This window comes from Strongylocentrotus purpuratus, unplaced genomic scaffold (genome assembly GCF_000002235.5).
Source record: "Strongylocentrotus purpuratus isolate Spur 01 unplaced genomic scaffold, Spur_5.0 spur5_contig_850, whole genome shotgun sequence".
NCBI lineage: Eukaryota > Metazoa > Echinodermata > Echinoidea > Camarodonta > Strongylocentrotidae > Strongylocentrotus > Strongylocentrotus purpuratus.
Window position 1 is genome coordinate 1,970,833 of NW_022145558.1, and position 21,055 is coordinate 1,991,887.

The 21,055-nt window shown below is 38.2% G+C and overlaps 1 protein-coding gene across 1 annotated transcript in view; it reads left to right on the top strand.

Moving 5' to 3' along the window:
• Positions 1-2,625: 2,625 nt before the first annotated feature.
• The window catches only part of LOC115927903 (G1/S-specific cyclin-D1-like), a 30,906-nt gene continuing 12,476 nt past the window's right edge, over positions 2,626-21,055 (top strand). Inside the window, exons 1-4 of the mRNA XM_030994243.1 lie at positions 2,626-3,198; positions 5,283-5,498; positions 11,258-11,417; positions 17,013-17,140. Coding sequence (XP_030850103.1) covers positions 2,986-3,198; positions 5,283-5,498; positions 11,258-11,417; positions 17,013-17,140 — 717 coding nt within the window. The 5' untranslated portion in view covers positions 2,626-2,985. The remainder of the gene's footprint in view (positions 3,199-5,282; positions 5,499-11,257; positions 11,418-17,012; positions 17,141-21,055) is intronic.

Sequence of the window (21,055 nt, forward strand, 5' to 3'; positions counted from 1 at the left end):
TTTTTTATGATTATTTTTTTCGCTAATGAAGGACAAAATGACGTGATCTATAGGCCTGGTTGTGTGTGTATGTACGTGGCGATGGAGTGTGCGCCCCTCGAGTTTTTATAAATAGTAACTTCTGCCTAGCACCAACCAGAGTCGAGGGAGAGACGATTGTATAGAGTAGCGCTTGCATGCATTTTGTACGAGTGACGACACAGCCGCCGTCCACAAACTCATGTTTTATGCATGAATTCCGGGGAGCGCCGATCATTGGTTTAACGTTCGCGGGCTTGGCGCGCCGTGATCACCACTGTTGCCTAGGCCAAATCAATTGATAAACTTTCCTCTTTTATATGTGTATTTAATAGTAGTTTGATGATATCATGTCAATTAATCTGAAGATAGTCGAAATGCTAACTATTTAATCTTATTTTGAAGCCTTTAACCATATCTTCTACGAATACAAGTCATGTTTTGATAAATTAAAACTGCATAGCGAAATAGCAGCGATATGCATTTCAACGCCATTCAGTTTTTCCCAGGTTCCTGGCTATGATTATATGAATGACAATTCTTCAGAAGGCCCGCCTACAAAATCGTCGCGGGAAAACTATTAGAATAGTGGGAGGTTTAATTTTCCTACCTAATTTTGTACTAATTTGTTTGTGTACAATAAAACATGCAAAGATTAAAAGAATTGAAACGTATGAGATAATAGATATAATAATAATATTAAAAAGTATGATATAGTTCTTCAGTGTATTCTACTCATACACTTTTAAAAATTATATTAAATGATGTATAAAGTTGATATGTCTTTTGAAATTAAGTTAATAAATGCGCACAGTCCTCCCAATATTGAATACACAAATGAACAAAGGTACGAATTTGTTATTTATAATTCGATTGAGAAAGATAATGAAAAGGTTGAAAAAGATTATTCTCTGACCACAATTTTTGTTAGAGAAAAGGTAAAAAGCATGAATCCATGATTATTAATTTTGTGTAAGGAAAATGAAACGTGTAGAAAAATGGGCAATATCCTATCGATTAATATTGCTCATATATCATTATTTCATATTCGATCCTTTTACAATAAATTCATTTATTAGAAACGAATGTATCCGTGTGTTGTGAAATGAGCACTGTATCCGTGTATTTTGCAATGAAAAGGCAGTAAAAAAAAAAATCCCAATATTTTTATTCGCCAGTGAGTTTTAATCATAAACTGGGGAACTTTATCACCTTTATATATATCATTACTATATACGACAAAATCAATTACCAATTATTCAATTAATAACGAGCTCTCGACCTTCCATGGTATATTAACTTTGGCAGCGCAGGAAACGCAGCTAAGGGGTCTTGCTTTTGTAGACTAAATTATCTCGCCATGGGCAGAGTTTTTTCATTGTACGCTACGCTACATGTTAGCACGATCAAGGAAGTTATGTCTCGCTTATGTACACTGTCTACGGGAGAGAGCAATACCTATAGAGTTAACGGCCATTCACTTTGTACACGTGTGTATGTTGTGTATGGGGCTAGGCTGCCGCGGTCGATGTATACAGTAGTGCAGTGAGCTATGCATGCATTGGAGTGAGATACTTCACTATAGCTGTGCACACAGTAAATTACATAGAGTAGTGCGTGGAGTCAAGTTGTATGCAGCTAGCTAGTTTGCTGGAAAATATTTCAAAAATCATAAAATCGCTCATACATAGCCAAAAGTGATAATCCAACCATTCATCATGTTCAGAAAAATATGATCTTTCCAATGAACTGATTTATTTTCAAAAATTTCACGATTATTTTTTTTTCGTGCATAGGCCTATACGCCTATTGTCATATTGAGTGTGTACTAAATATTTCTGGGCTAATACTAGAATAATTGATATAACTATTGAGAAGTGATACATTGAAAAGGAAGCCGTTCATGATAATGCAAAAAGGTTAGAGATACATATTATAAGTTTTCAACCTTTTATCCTTCATGATCTGTCTATCGTCATATGGACTGAACATGAAGCGTGTAATGATTTAGAATATATATTAATTATAGCCAGTAATGATAAAGTGGTGCTGGAATGATTTGTTAGGGATTTTGGGGAAGTTCTTGTTTCCGAAATTATTGGCAACCATAAGCGCTGGACACTTACATTTGACCATGGCCGCCCCAGCACTTCGGCCATTCCTAAACTAGTTGACCATTCAAAGCTAAACATTCCATCGAAAGATATAACCGGCCCTAGCCAGTTTTCCACTACACACGTGAATACACCAGACCATATTACAAGGGACCGACAAGAGACTAGCTTGACCCAAATACTACCCCACCCCCTCTTCTTCTTAAACTTCTCTCCCCCCCCCCCCCGACTCCACCCTAGAAGGCGGAGCCTGGGTTGAAAGAAAAGACAGAGAGAGAGGGAGAGAGATAGATAGAATGAAGGAGAGAGCTTAGTGTGTGGTATATTACATGTAGCTCAGTGATATAGTACGGTACTAAAATATATAGGCCAAGCTTTTGACCAATCAAATGGTAGCACGGTCTGATCTTATGCATATTCAACAACCACTAGTTGCCGGTCGAATGTACACGTTTTACACGTTGAAGCAATGTGTGCATCACAAGCATGCGTTGTGAAGGAAATATCAAAGCATTCGGCAAAGGGACAGCACCGAATACGTACAGGCCTAACAGACAATCCCAGAACGAACGAGAAAAGTTTTGGAGTTTGGGTTCATATTAGTGGTGATTTTACCCGTTTTCGCCAATATTCTGATCTCCAATCTCCACTGGGTTTGTAGGTTCTGGTCGTCTGCTGTTCCCCTTGTGTCAAGTCACCAAAACTATCCCATTTTCCCACCCCTTTTTCACCTTGGAAGTTAAAAAAGAACAGAAATAAATAACCCATTCCAAAGTAAAGTTCAACTTCTTCGCCTGTCTGCAAACGAGCTCGAAGTCGAAGGAACTTCTTGGTGGAACGTCTTCTATCAATCATGGATAATTTGTTGTGCTTTGAGCAAGAGTATTTCGACCATGCCAAATCGCCAATGTCATACGTGGACCAAGTTTTATTGCGAGATAAAAATCTGGACAATTTACTAGCAGTGGAAGAGCAATATGTATTGTCGGCGGACTATTTTGGCAACCACTTCCAGCGAGAATTGAGACCTTCCATGAGAAAGCTAGTCGTGGATTGGATGTTCGAAGTAAGTATTTTTCACTTTTCTCGGTTTCAAAATCAAATAATTTGTATCTCAATCGCTAGAATACATCCTTAGCTTTATTTTGACGTGTGATTTGTTCCTATTTTCTTCTTTTTTCTATTTTTGTCTGAATTTGAATGAAATCGCAAATTTCCAGGAACAACCTGTTGACGTTTTGACCGCAACATGTCTCAGTTTGACTCAAGTTTTCTCCTAAATTTTGGAATGAAGAGGCTTGTGAAGCATATCATTAACTAGAATAGATCTTTGGAATTATTTTGATATATATTTTGTCTTGTTTCCATGATTTTTCTTTTTTTGCTGATTAAAGTAAACATTTCATCTTTATTTCATAAAGCGGGGCCGCGCGTGACGCGCCGTGGTTTTGCTCGTCATGAGACTCGGAATTATTCATAATTTCATTGATCTCGCCTTCGGCTTCTTGTGCTAGGCCTATATTGATGTCATTCTAAAAATAATATTAACATTTGAATGTCATGTTTCTATCATTTTATAATTGTTGACATGATTTGCCATGCAAAAAATATGTCGTCGTCATGTGCACTCTCTTTGTTGTAGATTTTTACATCAAACCGATTTGTATGGTGCCGAAAGACATCGAATCTATCGCTTTTCAAAGAAAGTAATTGAAAATCTGTCCATATAAAAAGTTAGAGAATATATTCTTCTTCCATTTGGTATTAAATTTGTCATATGTCGCGCCGTCAATTAAATTTTTCGAATTTAACACGAATTTATGACAAGTCGACTTCTGAGAACGCAAGTCGCTTCCTCTCCATTCAGGCATGTGTGATCGAGACGCAAAACTGCCAAGCCGTTTTTGCAACCTCCCTAGAAAATATAAATTTAACAATTTTCCTATCCCTCTTTTGAAAATGTATTCATATGAAATCAAAGCATAGGCATTAGGCTTTCGAGCCATGCTATAAAAAATTACAACATGTGCCGGGTTTTATTTATTTCGAATTAATTTACTCGTGTTTCAAGAAAAGTTCGTGTTGGTTTTGTCATGTAGTTTGCGCGAGCGAACATGCGTTGTGCAGCGTGTATGCACGGACAGACACATCGAGGCGAGCGCTAGCCCGTGTGTGCAGTATGACATTACCGTATTGTACAGCAGACTTGACCGAGCCTGATGTATGAATTCTACATTGCATTGGTCTTTTTCTGGCGCGCGCTTTTTACTTTTTCGGGGTAAATAACTGGAACCTGGATTGCGCAGGATATCGGGCGGTAGATCGAGATCTATTTGCATTTCATATTCATCAAATCTGAGAAATTATAATCATTATTAAGTCCGATCTTGTTTGGAATCGTCATCATTTATGTCAGAATCTCATTTTCTATAGGCCTATTTTGTATTTTTGTAAATCGACCATTCTTCATTTGATAGATGTTTCTCACGGATACAAATCCATCATCATTCAATCATATTGACTCAACTGTTTCTTCAAAAACTTAGATCGGGGAAGTCCATTGTTTGGTTTGGATTTTGTAAACAGATCGTATGTCTTCTCTTTTGTAGAATGATATTAAAATAAAATTGTCAGTGCATCCTTGTTCGTAATTTTAATCATCTACAATTTTTACAACAGATATTTTAGTCAGTCGTGGGCTCATATAAAAACATTCATAAACAGGACATGGCAAAGCTGGAGATATTATCGTCCTCCGCACTTTGAAAAATATAATAGACCAAAGCTAAAGCCGAAGGGGGAAATTGCATTTATTTAATAATTAGTTTTATAAATATGTAGGCCAAAGTTTAAGGCCAGATTTAGATATATTACAGACCTCTATGATCTTATCAGACCTTCTTGTCTTCCTACCATGAAATTTGAAGATTTTTTTCGAAGGCAATTTAGCAATATTCTCATCATTTTTAAAAGACGTTTTGTTGCCCCTTCTGTTGGGGTTTGTTTCACATTTATATTGTCTTTCACTTCATATGTCTTTTCTTCTTCCTTCCTCTGTCATGTCCGCTGGGTATTATTGAAAATTATGATATTTATGATCATCTGCAGTTCATTAAAATATTTGTTTTTCTTTTTGTTTGTTTTCTGCAGGTTTGCGAGGAGCAACAACGAGAAGAAGATGTGTTCCCACTTTCAGTCAATTACCTGGACAGATTCCTATCCATAGAGAGAATATCTAGAGACAAATTCCAGCTCTTGGGCGCCACTTGTATGTTTCTGGCCTCCAAACTTCTAGAAACGATCCCCCTCACGTCGGAAAAACTAATCATCTATACAGACAATAGTATCACATTGGAGCAACTACTCGTAAGTATTTCCATTTTTGGGTGCTTTTTATGCTGATGATTTTTGAGCGATCAATTTTCAGGCATTAAGTATTTTTAAATGGAAATATTAAACCGAATATGAGTTTGAGTTCTGAGGTAAAAACACGCGAGACGACATGAATCGTGAGGCCAGGCCTTCTTTTCTAATTTCAGTGAGCGGCAGAGTTGTTAGAAAGTTACGGAAACGGGGTGTTTTCAGGAAGAAAGCTCCCGTGAATGAAAAAAAAAAAGCATTTTTACACTTTGGTGTTTTGATGGTATCGGAAGTGTTTGAGAATGAATACAGTCGATATTTTCTGTCAATGGAGTCGAAAGAAAAATCCGCTGTAAACATTCTCATGCATTTTTGATGAAGATGTGTTTTGAAGTTGGATTATATTTCATGGATATTTTATTAATCATCAATTTATCAGGTAAGTTTTTGTTTATTTATTCGTTTAGGTTTCAATTTTCTTTATTGAGTGGACAATTTCTATGCCCTGTTGAAAAGGAAAAAATAGGTTTTTAGCGCGCCGCGTTTCCGTCGCTTATCATGTGTCCATTGTTTATGTGTGTGTGTGTGTGTACACTTTGTCTGTGTGTATCATCGTTGACCAATTACACTCAATAATGACGGCGCGCATACTTTACGATGTGCGTGACTGGTTAGTCTGTGCTTTGTGTAACGCGGTGATTGGCTGAAATTAACATTTTGCCCAGGGGCGCGCCAAATATAAAACTTTCGGCGCGCGCTGGAAGTACTCATTTCCACATTGTATTACATTTTATGCAGGGCGCAGTTCACCTCAAAAAAAGTACAGCTTTGTTTACATTATCTCGTCGGGGCTTTTGTACAAAATGTAGTTGCTATTGTGTTGAATATTTTTCCAATCATTATTTTGCACTCTCCCGCACCTATATGCAGTGAAGTGATAAAAATTTGTACTGCTTAGACTTGTAATTTAACTAATAATTTGTAAAAGATGTTCAAGAATCTAGATTTTTTTTTTTTTTTTTTTTTTTTTTTTTTTTAGGGGCGGGGGGTGAAGTTCTACTTTTCTTCTTTTTTTTGTAGGTAGATTATTTCTCCCTTTTTTTCTCTCTGTGTAAAATATTTAACTCTTCTGTTCATGTTGTGTAGATAAGAATTAGTTTGGCTAATGGACTTCATTTACATGCAAACCTATTTTTATTTGAGGGGGGGGGGGGGAGCTGTCTCGATTCAGTTAGCACTTTGTCCATCCTTGGCAACTCGTAACAGTTCTGCGATTTCCTATCATCGATGATAGAGGGACTAAATAAAACCTGGACAGAGATGGAGAGAAAGAAGAAAAAAAACCTCTGTAGGGACAACTCCTTTTGAAATGGTATGGGTCATCAGGGCATCCAAATGAATGGCTTCCCTTTGTAAAGTTTGGGGAAGAATGAGAAGCGATTGATTGAAGCATTGATTAGGTAGAGACAGAGAGCATGGGAAAATTGTCCTGGGCCTTTTGTCATCCCCCAAAGAGTCCTGTGCCTGTGTGTGGGAAGATGAGACCGGGGGAGATGGGATATAATGAAGAGAAAAATCAATAGGCTTCATGGGGAGAATGTTCAAAGGATTAAAAGTACATTTTCTAAGCTCTGGGGTATTTTAATTTCCACAGCCACATTCCTTCGTCGAAGGGGAACATGACCTGGTATGTGATACAAAAATACTCTGGATTAGTAAGAACCACAGTTTAAGTTAACACTCGGCTTTATTGTTCTTAATTTGACATCCAAGTTAAACTATTCACCCCATTTATATATTTTTTTATCAAAATTTTATTTTTCAGTTTTTGTAGTCTAGTAGCATGGGATTTATCATAAGCCCAGCCACCTTTTCACTCCACCACAGTCAGCTATACTGTTGAGAGCCAGAAGGGTTTTAACTCTTATACTTTTACCTCGCGTTAACGCCCTCCTGTTTCTCATCTTGTAGCGCCATATCCAGTTTCTCTGCTCTGCTGAAGAGTTATGAGAACAAAGAGACTGGTTTGTCGTTTCTAAGAAAGAAGTGCTCTAGTGATCTTGTCTCATTTGCATAGTTTCAATAGCTTCAGGATCTTCCTACATCGAATTTAGGCTTAGTTGTTGATCAAGCAACTTGGGGATTGAACTTTAAAATCATCATGACAAACTAGTTTCTATAAGGGGGGGGGGGCAGTATGTTGGCCAATTTTGATTAAGACTATTGTTCTGAACTTCTGTTGGGTTTTATCTTTCCAAGGAGAGAAACTGAGTCCTACTCTGTTTTGTCTCTAATCCCTGAACAATGGATTTGAAAAGAAGATTAAGGGCTCAACTCTGGGGTCTTTATTGGATATGTGTGAACTTGATGGCTCTAAGCCCTCAATAGCCTAGGTGTCATACTCACAAGTGGAACAAACTAGTTTTATTCAAAGCTTTCAGAGTCTTAGGGAGCTTCCTGCCTGGTTCAAGCTTCCCACAGCAGACTTGCCAATAAATTAATGTTCCAATCTCCTGGCTAATTTTCAGAGGTCCAAAACAAAAGATGGGATTACACTTTATTGTTAGTGTTGTTGCTCAGGATATCACAAGTCGTTGTCAACATTGAGTCGAACAACAAATATTTAAATTTGGTTTGGTTTACAAATGACATGACCCTGAATAGTTATGTAAGGAAGTATTTTACTATTTCATTTATTGCCGTGTTCATAATAATAATTGAGCTATAAATAAGTTCTGCAGTGCGTAGAAATCAATTTTTTGATATATCACAAGCAATATTAAATTTAAATTATATAGTTTCCCACTTATTATGTACATTGTAGCTCCTATTAATATTCCTAAGTTATTCTTTAAAACTCTTATTTAACTTGGACTGGAATTGAAGAGGAAGATCACAATAGAAAGCTGACCAGGAAGTGCATAATATATGCAAGTTACAGTATCAGGCTGAACAGCTGCAGAAGCTGTAAACTCTGGAGAGAATGGGGCGGTTTTTCTCTTTTCTTGACTCTTATACATGTTTCTGACAGCACTGCTTTCCTCCGCCCCTACCAGTAAATTTCAAAAAGAGCTCAACTTAGCATTATGTTTCATCTACAGGTCAGACGGAGTTGTCATAGTTAACTCTTATAAAACAAGGATTTTTTTTCTAAAATAGGAAAAAGCGTATCAGTGACACCATCGTCCTTGCAAAAACAAGGTCAAGCAAAGTATACTGCAGATCAGTTTGTTGTGGGTGTTATAAGTTCTTACTAAGTTATGATATCTTTTTGCCATAAATAATTTAATTTGCCACACTAGGAAATAGAAGCGACTTTTTAGATTTAATCAGCTTCAATAAAAATGACATAGAATTTATATTTATAAATGTCACTTTGCATTTGCAGTATGCATGTCTTCAAAGAAAGGAAAATTTGTTTCATAGTTACTATTAGAATGGAATATATTTAATGAAAATCATCATTCATTTAAAGTGCATTTTTGAAGTTGGTCTTTAATCTTTTCTCACATGTATTCAATTCAAGCGATTATCGTATCGATACCTTTAACGTCGAAACAGGATGTGGCATTTGATAATTAGCCTACGAGTGTGAAATATGAACTTCGGTCATTCCTTCTTTCATTTAACGAGACAGACGATTTATGAATGAGCCGGTTCATTTACTTGAGAAATAATTTCACTGGGATCTCAAGATAGATACTTTATTTGATTATTTTTAAGCAGTGACAAGTATGAAAATACAAACTGCATGGCCTCTGCTTTCATAGTTTTTACTCTTTAAACATATACCGGTAGAAAATAAACAGAACCAATTTTTAGTTTAGCAATTTACTGGTTTCGTTTTATTCATAATTTAGTCTCAGCCGGGCCCAGACACCAAATACAAAGTGCAAAAGCTTTTCTTTCACTTAAACAAAAACAGGACTTGATTGAGAGTTGATCGAGGAGGGATTCCGGATGTGATAGGATCCTTGTTATGTTTCAATTGATGTTAATTATTTCCCCTTTCTTGTTCTTAATCCTCCTCTCAGTGTGCGTTAAAAAAAGTCACATGGATGAGAGGGGATTCTCGTTCAGTGAGTATTTGTCAGAAATTGGAGATTGTGAAATGTTTGCTGGTGGTACTCTATGGACAGTTTAGCCTGCAAGAGGGCAACGATTACATAAGCGTGTTTCCTCATTTAAAAACACTCAAAGTGAACATTACATAGATCATGTGATGAATTCACACCTATTTTTTTAAGCACATGTAGGGCCTGTTCGACCAAGAAAATATGTGGGGAAAATGCATTTACTATAGCTATAACACAAAAATCTTATCCAATATGAAATGAACAAAAACACCACCCATTGTAGTGAAGGTTTCTGTTATTTATGTTCAATCGTGACTGCAATTTTAGATTTTCACAATTTTGTTGTAAATTTTAATAAATTCAATACAAAGTTTAATAATCAGAGTTCTTTTACCAAACTGCCAGAGATGAAATGATCTGTGAAGAGTCAGTAGGGTATTCATTCTGTGAGTAGTTCATCAGGCGTATCTGGCTCTGAACTGATTATTTCCCCCTCATGTTATTTTAGGAGTGTCATTGACTTGTGATAGAGATGAATGTGGTCACTCATGATCTACTTGGGTTTCATGCGGTCTGAGAAGACCGATGAAAATCCTGAAAAGGGCATTTGGTCTTCGCTAGCAAAAATGAAACAGGATCTAGGTTTTAATTTTGACAAAAGTGACACTATTCATGTTAAGTGTTTCCTTTTCTTTAGTCTTGATGTGCAAGTAGAGATAAAGGATTTGATACCGAATGTGTGGTCAAATTATCTTGATAAAAAAAAAGCGGTCTTGTTCTTTTGTTTCCCTCTTCGCACATTCGACCACAGAGTATGTAAATTGGACACTTCCATGCATGAGGATCATGTCTCTTCAGAGCAAAAATGGCGTTGGATCTGTGTTGAAAGTATATGGTTTGCCGGTAAAGACTTTCTGGCACCAAAGAGTTAATTTATTTCATTTCCTTCATCAAACTAACTGTATAATGTGCTCTTATCACAAGATCTGAATATTATGCATTAATATTTTAAGGTGGGAGGCTTTGTGTGTGTGTGTGTGTGTGTGGGGGGGGGGGGGTTGTGGGTACAGTTAGGTACTAAGGTTATATTATACACCATGCCCTTTTTTTTTATTAAATGGTATTATGCACATGATTGATTAACCCTTTCAATGATTTCGGAGCAGACAATGTTTTAATAAAAAAATTGATGGTAGTGAAACAGTGCTCAGGCGCTGCACATCATCGTATGATGGATATCGTCCAATAAGGAGCATACCAGTACTTGTAGGTTACCGTTTCTTAGAAAAGACCCTTTTAGAATTATCAGGAATGTGTTTGGAAAGTAATTTTAGATTTTCATCATCAACAACTTTAAGATGTCATTAGTAATTGACTATAACTTGGCTAGCCAGATTGTAAAGGAGAAGTAATATGTCATAATCTTACAATAAAAAAAACATGTCTGTTAGTTGCAACTTGCAAGTGTACTTTCTGTATTTGCATCATGTAAGATCTACCATAAAAATAGTTCAGCTCCCTAACATGGTCCAATTTTGTATAAAGTTCAAAATGTGCGAAATACAATATTATTTGATGTACTCCATGTTTCTTCATTCTCTTAAGCATACCCTAGATGGCGCTGTTTACAAAGTATTAACCTGAATGCTATTGTTTTTGTCTTCCTTTGTTTTTCTTCCCAATTCACAGAAATTTGAACAGCTAGTACTAACCAAGTTAAAATGGGACCTTATGGCAATCACCCCCAACGCATTTCTTGAGCACATTTTCCACCGGCTTCCCGTCGATAAGGAGCAGGCAGCGTTGCTAAGGAAACACGCCCAAACCTTCATCGTGCTGTGCGCGACAGGTAAGCCAAACCCGTCCTCTATAATTAAGCCAATGTATTATGAATTGTCTATAAATAATACTTGATGTCTGTTTTAAATGATGATTAATTGATTTAACTAAGTTGGGCATCACTTTACTTTACAAGACTCTAAATTGCTGAAGATCAATTAACAAATTGGTACGAAACATGCACATATTGGAAATGATAACCGGACCTAGTGTTGTCCCTCCTGCCCCAAGCATTTCTTCTCATATCTTTCTTTCTCTGCTGCTTAAAAGTTTTTTTTCATCTCTCTCTCCTTCTCCTCTTTCTATCTCCATTCTATCTCTGCCCCCTCTCTCTCTCTCTCTCTCTGTTCCCTCCTCTCTCTCTCCCCCTTTTCCTCGCTTTCTCCTCTCTTCCATACCATGCTTCTCCCTGTATGGGAATGACCCTACCAGTAGTTCATCAAGGTGCTGTAAGTTAGTCTTAGAGGTCAAGTATGCGAGCTAGGACCCTTTCTTATATCCTATCTCCCATGCTGGGTAACCATGCCTGACAGCTTGATGGGAATATCAGATCAACCGCCGTTTCCTGCTGCACTCGGAAAGAGAAGGTCTCTTTCTCTCTGTTTTTTTTTTTTTTTTTTTTACTAGGGACCTCCTTGCGTCTCAGTTAAAAACTTCCTTGTTCTGGCTTTGCCATTGGAGGCTGGCAGAGTCTGGGAACTGGATGGGATCTGGGGGAAGAAGGCGTCGTCATTATCAAAGACATAGCCTGTTTCATGATTGAGATCTCGAGGAAAGATTAGAGCCCGAGCCTGGTTATGTGAGAGCTTCAAGTCTTGCTTTTGAAAACAGGTGGTTTTGTAATGTTTGACCAAACGGCGAAAACTTGGCCTTTGTTAATCGTTCTATGTTTTTAACCATTCTTTTTAAAATTTGTGCAAGAGTCTGTGATCTTGAGCAATCAAATTATTACTCCCATTTCTGTTTTGGAAGATAAGTCCGTAAATAGGGGTGTGAATGCTGGGACAACAGGACAACCACAGGCAACCGGCACCCTTTAATATTATGTTGTATGTCCTTTAACAATCCCACCGTCCGGGCTTCACCAGACACAAAGCATGCTGGGAAGGTAATTGCCAAGGCGACAGTCAGCTCAGGGGACAATGTCCGCCTCTGGAATTTCCACCTACTTGAGCAAGAATCAGGATGAGGATGTCAGCAATGGAAGAGGAGGAGGAGGAGGGGAAACGAGGGGTGGGAATCTTCCAAAGCCTCCAGACATTACTCCTGTCCTTTATCACCCCTGTAAGCTCATCGTTGAAGGTTCAAACCCTGCTAACAACAAAGACACGTCTGTGTCTCTCTAGCTTGGGGTCACACTGATTATTTTCCATGCTAAAAAAAGTTGCATGTTGATGCTTATCAGCTAAAAGAGCCGACAATTGGCCTCAGCCTTTTTCAATTTCATCAAAAAAGTTCTGGTGTAATAATGTTTCCTACAAATGAATTTGGACCAGAAAGGATCATTGAATTAATTTACGAAACCCCACCCTGGATGTTCGCTCATGACTTCCTTCATGTGTGTCCCGAATTCTCATGGAATCCCCACTCTGCCTTCTTTAATTGATACCGCTCATCAGACGAGGACCCACATTGTTTGAGGGTTGCCTGTGATATGTATCTTGCCCTGGGAAACTGTAAAGGCAGGTGGTCCTCGTGTTCCCACACAGCTCTTGGTCTTCCCGAAGAATGTTTCATAGAACGTTTCAACTCGGTAAAGCCAAAACCACAGTCATGGAAATAATGTTCATCTTACAAATGCCATTGGACTACCTTAAGTATGTAAGGTTTACAATGACAAGTGAGAAAAAAGAGAATAATGAGGAAGAATATGGGAAACCCAACTCTTTCAAGACAAGTGCTGCCGATCTGCCCCTCCCTCCCCCTCCCCAACTCCAGTTCTCTCTCTGGCTCTTTCAAGCTGTGAGCTTCGCAGGAAATTCCGCCAGTTATGTTAGCATGCACACCAGGCGTAACGTCGATCTGCGTAACCTGAGCGTAACCAAATCAACAAGCGGAGGACACAGCAAAGTTCACGAGAAAACAGCAACATGAAGGTGCTTCGCTATCCCCTCCTTTCCTTACGCGAGACCTTGCTTCTCGTTTTATCAACCAAGTCAGAGTTTCAGGACTTGTTGGACACAATGTGAGCGGCCCAGGATCGGATTGTAACTTTGATTGGTCCGTGGAGTTTATGAATTCATCTCAATGCTGAAGTTTGCTTTTAAGTCTACCCTTTCAATCAGCAATTGTGAAAGTACCAGCATCATAGATGTTACGAGTTTCCAAGAATCGAGACGTACATGTAGGAGGGCCTTCCTTTTCCTGGGCAGTGTGGGATCAAATTAATCATATTCTAAACTATCGGGCCATAGTATCTATGGCAATAGCTGTTATGTAGTTCAATGCAAATTCATATCCATTTTGTTACCAGCTTTCGCTCATATATAATGTTTCATATTGTTGGGCTAAGTTTCTATTGAACGAAACCTCCCACTTACAGAGAAACCTCTTGACTAATCATTATCAATCTTCGGAATGGATTGTGGATGGGATTCATTTCCCGTTTGCAGTGAGTACTGCTGCATGATGGGAGAATCTTGAAAAGGAGAGATTAATGTGTAGTCCCACAAGTAAACATCTTTGTTGGTCTGAATGGAGAATATTGTAACATTGTGTAGATCTCGAGTAGGACATTTTACTGCCACTCTTTAGCTATTTTTTCCTTACAAATTGGTGTGACGGAAGCCAGGGTTATCAGGCATTCTCCTGTAACTCTCCCTTGCATTCAATCAAATAAAAGTCTGGCGGAAATTCTATTTTCCTGCTCTTCAGGATGATTTGAAGCCTAGTCCTTCACATTCTTCTCCAAGTCTCCATTCTTCCTTTTTATCATGAAGTGCTCCTTTCTTTTGCAACATGAAGGGCCCTTTCATGCTGAGAAGAAGACACAGTGCTTCTCTCTGGAGATAATCCCTCTCCGAAGCAGAAGGGGGGTTGCCCCTGCTGTTAGTTGGTCCTTGCTCGGACCCCTAACAGGTCCCCCAAATCTCCATATTGGAGAACTGCTCAAAAGGAAATCCTTAAATCTGAAACCGGCTTTCCTGAGCCTAAGGCTGGATCAAAATAAAAAGTCGAGGGCCACACCCTAATTGTGAAGTTACATGAAGTGGTATGCCTGAATACCTTGCTCTCTGAATGTTACGATTAATTCCTACTTGCTTGGTTACAGCAAGTTTGTTGGGACAGTTTGTTTACACTCTCCGCATTCTTGCGTTAGCTGGGGACCCTCCTGTCAAGTGTTCTCGAAATGTTGCTAAATGTCAGTCTCTTACTTTCATTTCCCCCTTTCATTTCGTGCTAAGTTGCGTGTTCCGTAGGGCGTTACTAAACAAATCCTCTCTCATCAGTGGCAACCGAATGGAGTTTCTTGGGCAAGTTGCCCAGTTGCTGGCAAGCACAAGAATTTCCATTTACAACATTCAGATTCCAAGTCACACAAAGTGTTTCAAATCAGATATCGGAGCCAGAAGGGCTCTACTTTCCATACATGGTTAAATGCCATTTTCACCCTTACATGTATCTTCTCTATATCTTCACCTGTATTATCTGTCTTTCTTTTTATTTACATCTTCTCTCTCCTCTCTCCTCTCTCCTCTCTGTCTCTCTCCCTCTCCCCCCTCTCTCTCTCTCTTTCCCCCTCTACTCTTTTTTCTTCATTTGAAATCCATTTGGGGCGCGTTCATGCTTGATTTTGACGGCCAGAATCAGGCATCTGTTACGCGTTTAGTTTAAAACACGGTTGCGTCTTAGCTCACTTTTGTAGAATCACCGAAAAACGGCGATCACGATCGCCGATCGTAAACTCACAAAAAGATGCGTTTACAATTTGTAAACGCGTTTAAATGGGGTCAACGCACTGACCTCTAGTGGGTCTACGTAGAATGCACAGTGAAGGTTTGCGAATCCAGCTGGAAGACCAATTAAGGCCACACACTGAGAATTGCCTGGGGGAGCCAGAGAAGTAAGCATGAACACTACATCGTGGAACTGCGATCACGATGAGCGTTTACGATGAGCGTTTCAGATCGCTCATTCTGCCTTCAAAATTTAAGCATGAACGCAGCCTTAGAGAACTGACCGAGCAAAACGAAAGGATACGTAGAGATCCACATGTACTCCCCAGACCCATTTTTAGGCCTCTCTCATCCTCTTATTAGGACTAGATCCCCACTGTGTCCTCCACATTCCAGCCCCATTGATTGGATCCTGTTCCTCATTCAGAGGGTATGAAAGGCAGAACAAGACCCAAATAAAGAGGGACTTACAGCCGACGAACAATGTTACAGAATGGTAACAAACGAAAGAAAATTGCGTCTGATGTCACCTTTATTTCGGGATCAGATTTATATTGACCAGAGAGATAGAATAGGCGAGGAAGGAGAAATGAAAAATATAAAACAACGGATAAAGATGGTATTAGAAGAGCAGAAAAGGAAGAGAGAATATTTCGGAGATCTGTAAAGGAATAATGAAAGCTAAATCCATGCCCCCCCCCCTCTCTCTCTCTCTCTCTCTCTCTCTCTCTTTCTCTCTGTTTCTTTCTGCTATCCACTCTCTTACTCTCCCTTACACTGGCTGTTTCTAATTAAAATACAAGACATGAATAGAAGCATGAAACATTCCAACACCGTCTTTCACTTTAACAAAAATCCAGATTTCCCACGGTCCATGGCAATACCAAAGTGCACCCAAACTTGAATTTATTTGTACATACATCTAATTTTTTCCATGGCCTATTGGTTTTTTCATTTAGTCATGGCATGTCAACTTTCATTTTGTCAAAATCTACTCAAGGAATCCAAGTATAGAAAAAATAATTTGCATATCTTTCCTTCTCTCTCTCTCTCTCTCTCTCTCTGTCTATCTCTTTCTCATTCTGTGTTTGGTTTAGCATTCCATTATGAAAAAAAAGTTGCCAAGGAGTTTTTTCTTTTTTTGGGCAATATCTATATATGAATCAAAGTTCAAAACACACCTTTTCTCCAGACTTTGTCTAACCATATTTGCAAGGAACAAAAAGAAAATCACCTTGTTGGCATGATACTAGACTATCAAATGAAGGAATGAATTATTATTTATTTTATTTTGTTCGCAGGACTAGGCAATCACTGGCTAAGCATAGATGATTTGCGTGGGATTCAGGGCATGCGTTTAAAGAAAGACTTTACCACCATTTGTCAAAAGTTACACCTCATTAGACGTCTGGTGTTCGTATCTGTTCAATCTAGTCATTTTCCTCTTTTCTTTTCTCTCTCTTGGGAAGTTTGGGTATTTTTAGGTATTCCTTTCCATAGTTTGTCTGATAGCCTCTCCCTCTTTCTCTGTGTGAATCATGCAAATTAACTACATAAACAGATTACTACTGAATTATGTAATTGATTTAAGGTTTATACAGTGACCACCTGTTCTTGTGCGTAAAGGATTAATTGATAATCTTGTAATGATTATTTCACATTGTTTTAACCTAGCATTACGTTTTTTTATCCTCTCTTTCTCTCTACAGATTATAATTTTGCAATGCAACCCCCATCGTTAATTGCCGCCAGCGGTGTAGCTGCAGCAGCAAACGGACTTAGAATGCACATCCCTAAAGTAATAGATCTACTACATAGGATAACAAAAATCGAAACCGTAAGTACATTTTATTTGTTAAAAACATTTAAAAACATCAAAAGCAACTAGAATTTGTCTTTTATGTAAATTTATGCAAGCATGACTGGATTTATGAGGTTGTCCTTGTACTGGGTTTTTCACCTTGATTAAAGTTTTTTGCACCTTCGACCTTGTGCTTCAAAGGCATTGCAGTCTGTACCTTGTTTGCAGACGTCGCTCAGTTCTTTGGATTAAGTGATCAATCTAAGTCCACGACAGGTCGTTCCAGTAACGCCCCGCTAAATGGTGAAAATCTCCCCCATTAGAGCTAGGGGGAGAGACAAGATGGGACAATTACTATACATTGATGGATTACTGAATAAATATGAAAAGACCAAATTGGAGTGGCCTTGCGATGGTCTCATTATATTTAATTGAATCTTATGTGTGGTATTCATTTTGGGTCACAATATTTCAAGGGGTCAGAACTCAGTCGAGGTTGATTTGGCTTGTAAGTTGTATCGTTTTTTTTTTTAATGAAAGTAGCTTTTGGACTGTGTTTGGTGTGCTTCCACTGGTTCTCTGGTTCCATACAGGACTCTGCATTCAACAGGATAGCACAGACTTTCAAGAAATCAACACGAGGCAATTTTAATAGCCCTGTCTATCATTTGCAACATTACAATGAGATATAACATCATCCACATGATTTCTAATATGTACATGTTAGGCAATCGATATCGAAATTGACCATGAGAGGAATCTCCCAAGTCATTTCAATTGTGTAATTGGATTTGTAATCTTCACCCTCATATACTGAGTCTAGTCAGCCTACTGTCCAAAGCATTAGCAGAATCTAAGAATCTATCTGTATGGTACACATAAAGGGATTAATTAGCCTGATAGTTTCTGTGAGTTTTCAGATTGTTAGGGTTAAAAGCCTGTCTCAAAAAAGGAAGTGTGTACTTAAGAAAAAAACTTGCTTCCACCCCCTTCAAACTCAAACATACCTTGTAGTCCAACAGAAGCTCCCCTAGCAACCTGACATGTCCTAGATAGTCGCAACAAAAGTAAGACCAGGCTCCTTTTCTCTTTTTTCTTCTTGTTGAAGCCCTCCTGAGATAGCTCTTCAAGAATTCCCAGTGGTTACTATGATTTATAAATTTTCTTTGAAGAGAACTGATTATTTTCTGTTAAGATTTCTCTGGAGTCTTATGAAAAGAAAGAAAAATTTAATTTCCTGTTTGGTTTAGTGACTTTAGTCCTGATTGCCTCAACAACTTAGGCAGAGAGGATTTGGGACCTGAAAAGCAGATTTAATCAGGCTGTGTGTTCGAGACTACGTTTTCGGCACAGCCTTCTTAAGCAAACCTTGTCATAAACGCTCAATGAATAGGCCTTAAAACCATCCGCAAACATGGCCCCATTTTTGTGTCAGTTGTCTCTCAGTCTCCACCTCTTTTTTTTTTAGTACCAACTCTCAAAGTACACACTTCCCCCTTTCTTTAGTTTGCAAATTTAGTCACATAATGGATCGGTTTTATTGTCTCCTACTTGTCTAGCTAGCATACCTCTCATTTGATCATTTTCCTTTGATGCCAAACCTGTATGTCTAATTGAACTACAAAAAAAAAGGAACAATTCTTTTTGGAAAGAATGGGAGAGGGTTGGGACTTCGGTCCGATGCACATGCCTTCGTTTTAGTCTTTGTTCAAAGACTTCCTCGGTTTGTTTGTTTTCTAAACATGAGAGAAAAGAGGTGTTTGGACCCTTCGTTTAAAGCGCTGCTCCAAAATTACACTGCCAAATTTAAGACGACCATTTCTTGGATGTAAATGAGACAAGAGTACAGTTCCACCATTGATTATTTCGCCCTCATTAGATCCTAAATTATACATGAAAATCACAAATTTATATTACCATAAAGAACATAAAGCGTTGAATCCAATTTTGCTCCAAGCTTTTCATGAATTCATTATTTTTTTTAATGATAATTAGCTTATAACAATCATCTATTTTTGGAACATATTGCCAATTTGATGATGCAATAAAGAAAGAAAGAAGTATAATGTGTTTTCTAGGTTAATTACACCAATGTAGGAAACAAGATTTAATTTTAATGGCATTTCATTTTTAAGTGTACTTGCAGATCTCGTCTTATGTCATAAAAAGAGATCATTACTGTCAAGTATTATGACATATGAAATCCAAATTAAAAGTAATGAATCATAGTTAATCAATTACTTTACCATACAACAATTTTAAATTCCCAGGGTTCTTTTCAATGACAGATATAAACACTTCATTTCACAAATTGAATTAAAAGAAGACAAAAGATATAAATAGATCATCTATTTATTTTCTTAATTTTTATAAGAAAAGAGCATTTTAAGAATATGTGTCTGATTGATTGTCAACACTATTTCTTTTAAATGGGAATGATTTTAACATATGGTCATTTACAGTGATACAGAGTTGAAGTTGAGGGCATGGAAACAGAAGGCTGTTCACATATGGTGATTTTATGTTTCATTAAGAAGTACCTGGGGAATCATAAGGAGCAGTTTCAGTGGTAATCATTGAGCACTGAATCTTTAGACGTTGAGTCGTCGTAGATCAAGAGTTTCTATCCTGCAAAGCGGTAGAGTAATTGTTCTCCGAGAATGAGCTATGAAAGACCGATCACCATCCAAATGTGAACCTCCCCTATTAGTAAGTTGATTAAGGGGAAACCCCATATATTTTAGAATCTTGTGATGGCTATCATGGCTGGCTTTGGAGTGTCATTTCCTGAAGTGAATCGGTTGTGATCCTCGGCCAAAAATGACTTTCAATTCATCGTTTCGCCTTGCAACGTGATACGGAGAAAAGATAAAAAACAAGTGGTCACCAAGAGTGTGCGATGATTGTCAGTGAGACTTTCGATTTCTGTCCGAGTTTTACTGGAAGTTTCACGTGATTGGAAGATCTGTGCTTTGAAAGGCCATAGGATTTAACATGGGAAATTGACCAGGCACATGCATGGGCCCTTATGGCAAGGCATTAGATCAATTGTGATCAAACGCAATCGGGACGTAGAGGACTTTCAAATTATGGCACCAAATGCGTAATCAAAGCATGACGATGACGTCTTTCCTTCGTTTTTTAATGATTGGAAATGAAAGATGCATATATTTATAGCATTGAGATCTCTGTCAAATGCATCAAAATATGAATGAATCCATTTTTGTGAAGTATGAGGAATAAACACATGGAAATAGAAACAGTGACCTCTCTCTCTCTCTCTCTCTCTCTCTCTCTCTTTCTCTCCACTTCTGACCCATCATTGTGAAGTTGTGTTAGGTGTCCATTGTCAATGCCATTTACATCTTGAACTTGCCCCCAATGTGGTAAAAATTTCTGGAAACGCTGCATGCCACAGAACTAATAAACAAACTTGAGCTACATTGTACGAAGAAATAAAGTGCTATGATTATCATTTGTGGTCTAACACACATTGTATCCTCCTGCCTTTTCTTCCATCATCACACTCGCCCCTCTTCGTCAGGAAAGGGGGGGGGGGGCGGTGAGGAACCCCTAGTCTGTGCCTGGGCATGTTATTAGCACTTTAAAGGAGGGATTAGTTGAGATAAACCTACCTTTATTCTCCACTTGAGCTAAGCTAAGCTGAATAGTTCTAAGCTCTTCAGAGAATTTAATGATTCTTATAAAACATTGGGGTGAGACGATTAAATTGAATCTCATAGAAATGTTCCAGTTTTTCCAAAGCTAAGAATTTGACGGTCAACTTTGCCAAAGATCTGCAACGATTCGGTCGGTATTCATGCGATGGGTATGATTGGTAGAAAACGTCTTGTAACCAGACTACATGTGAACACTTTGTGAACTCTTCTACGATGGCAAATGTCACAAGGGTTGGGTCATGTCTGGCCCTCAGCAGAAAAAGAGACAAAC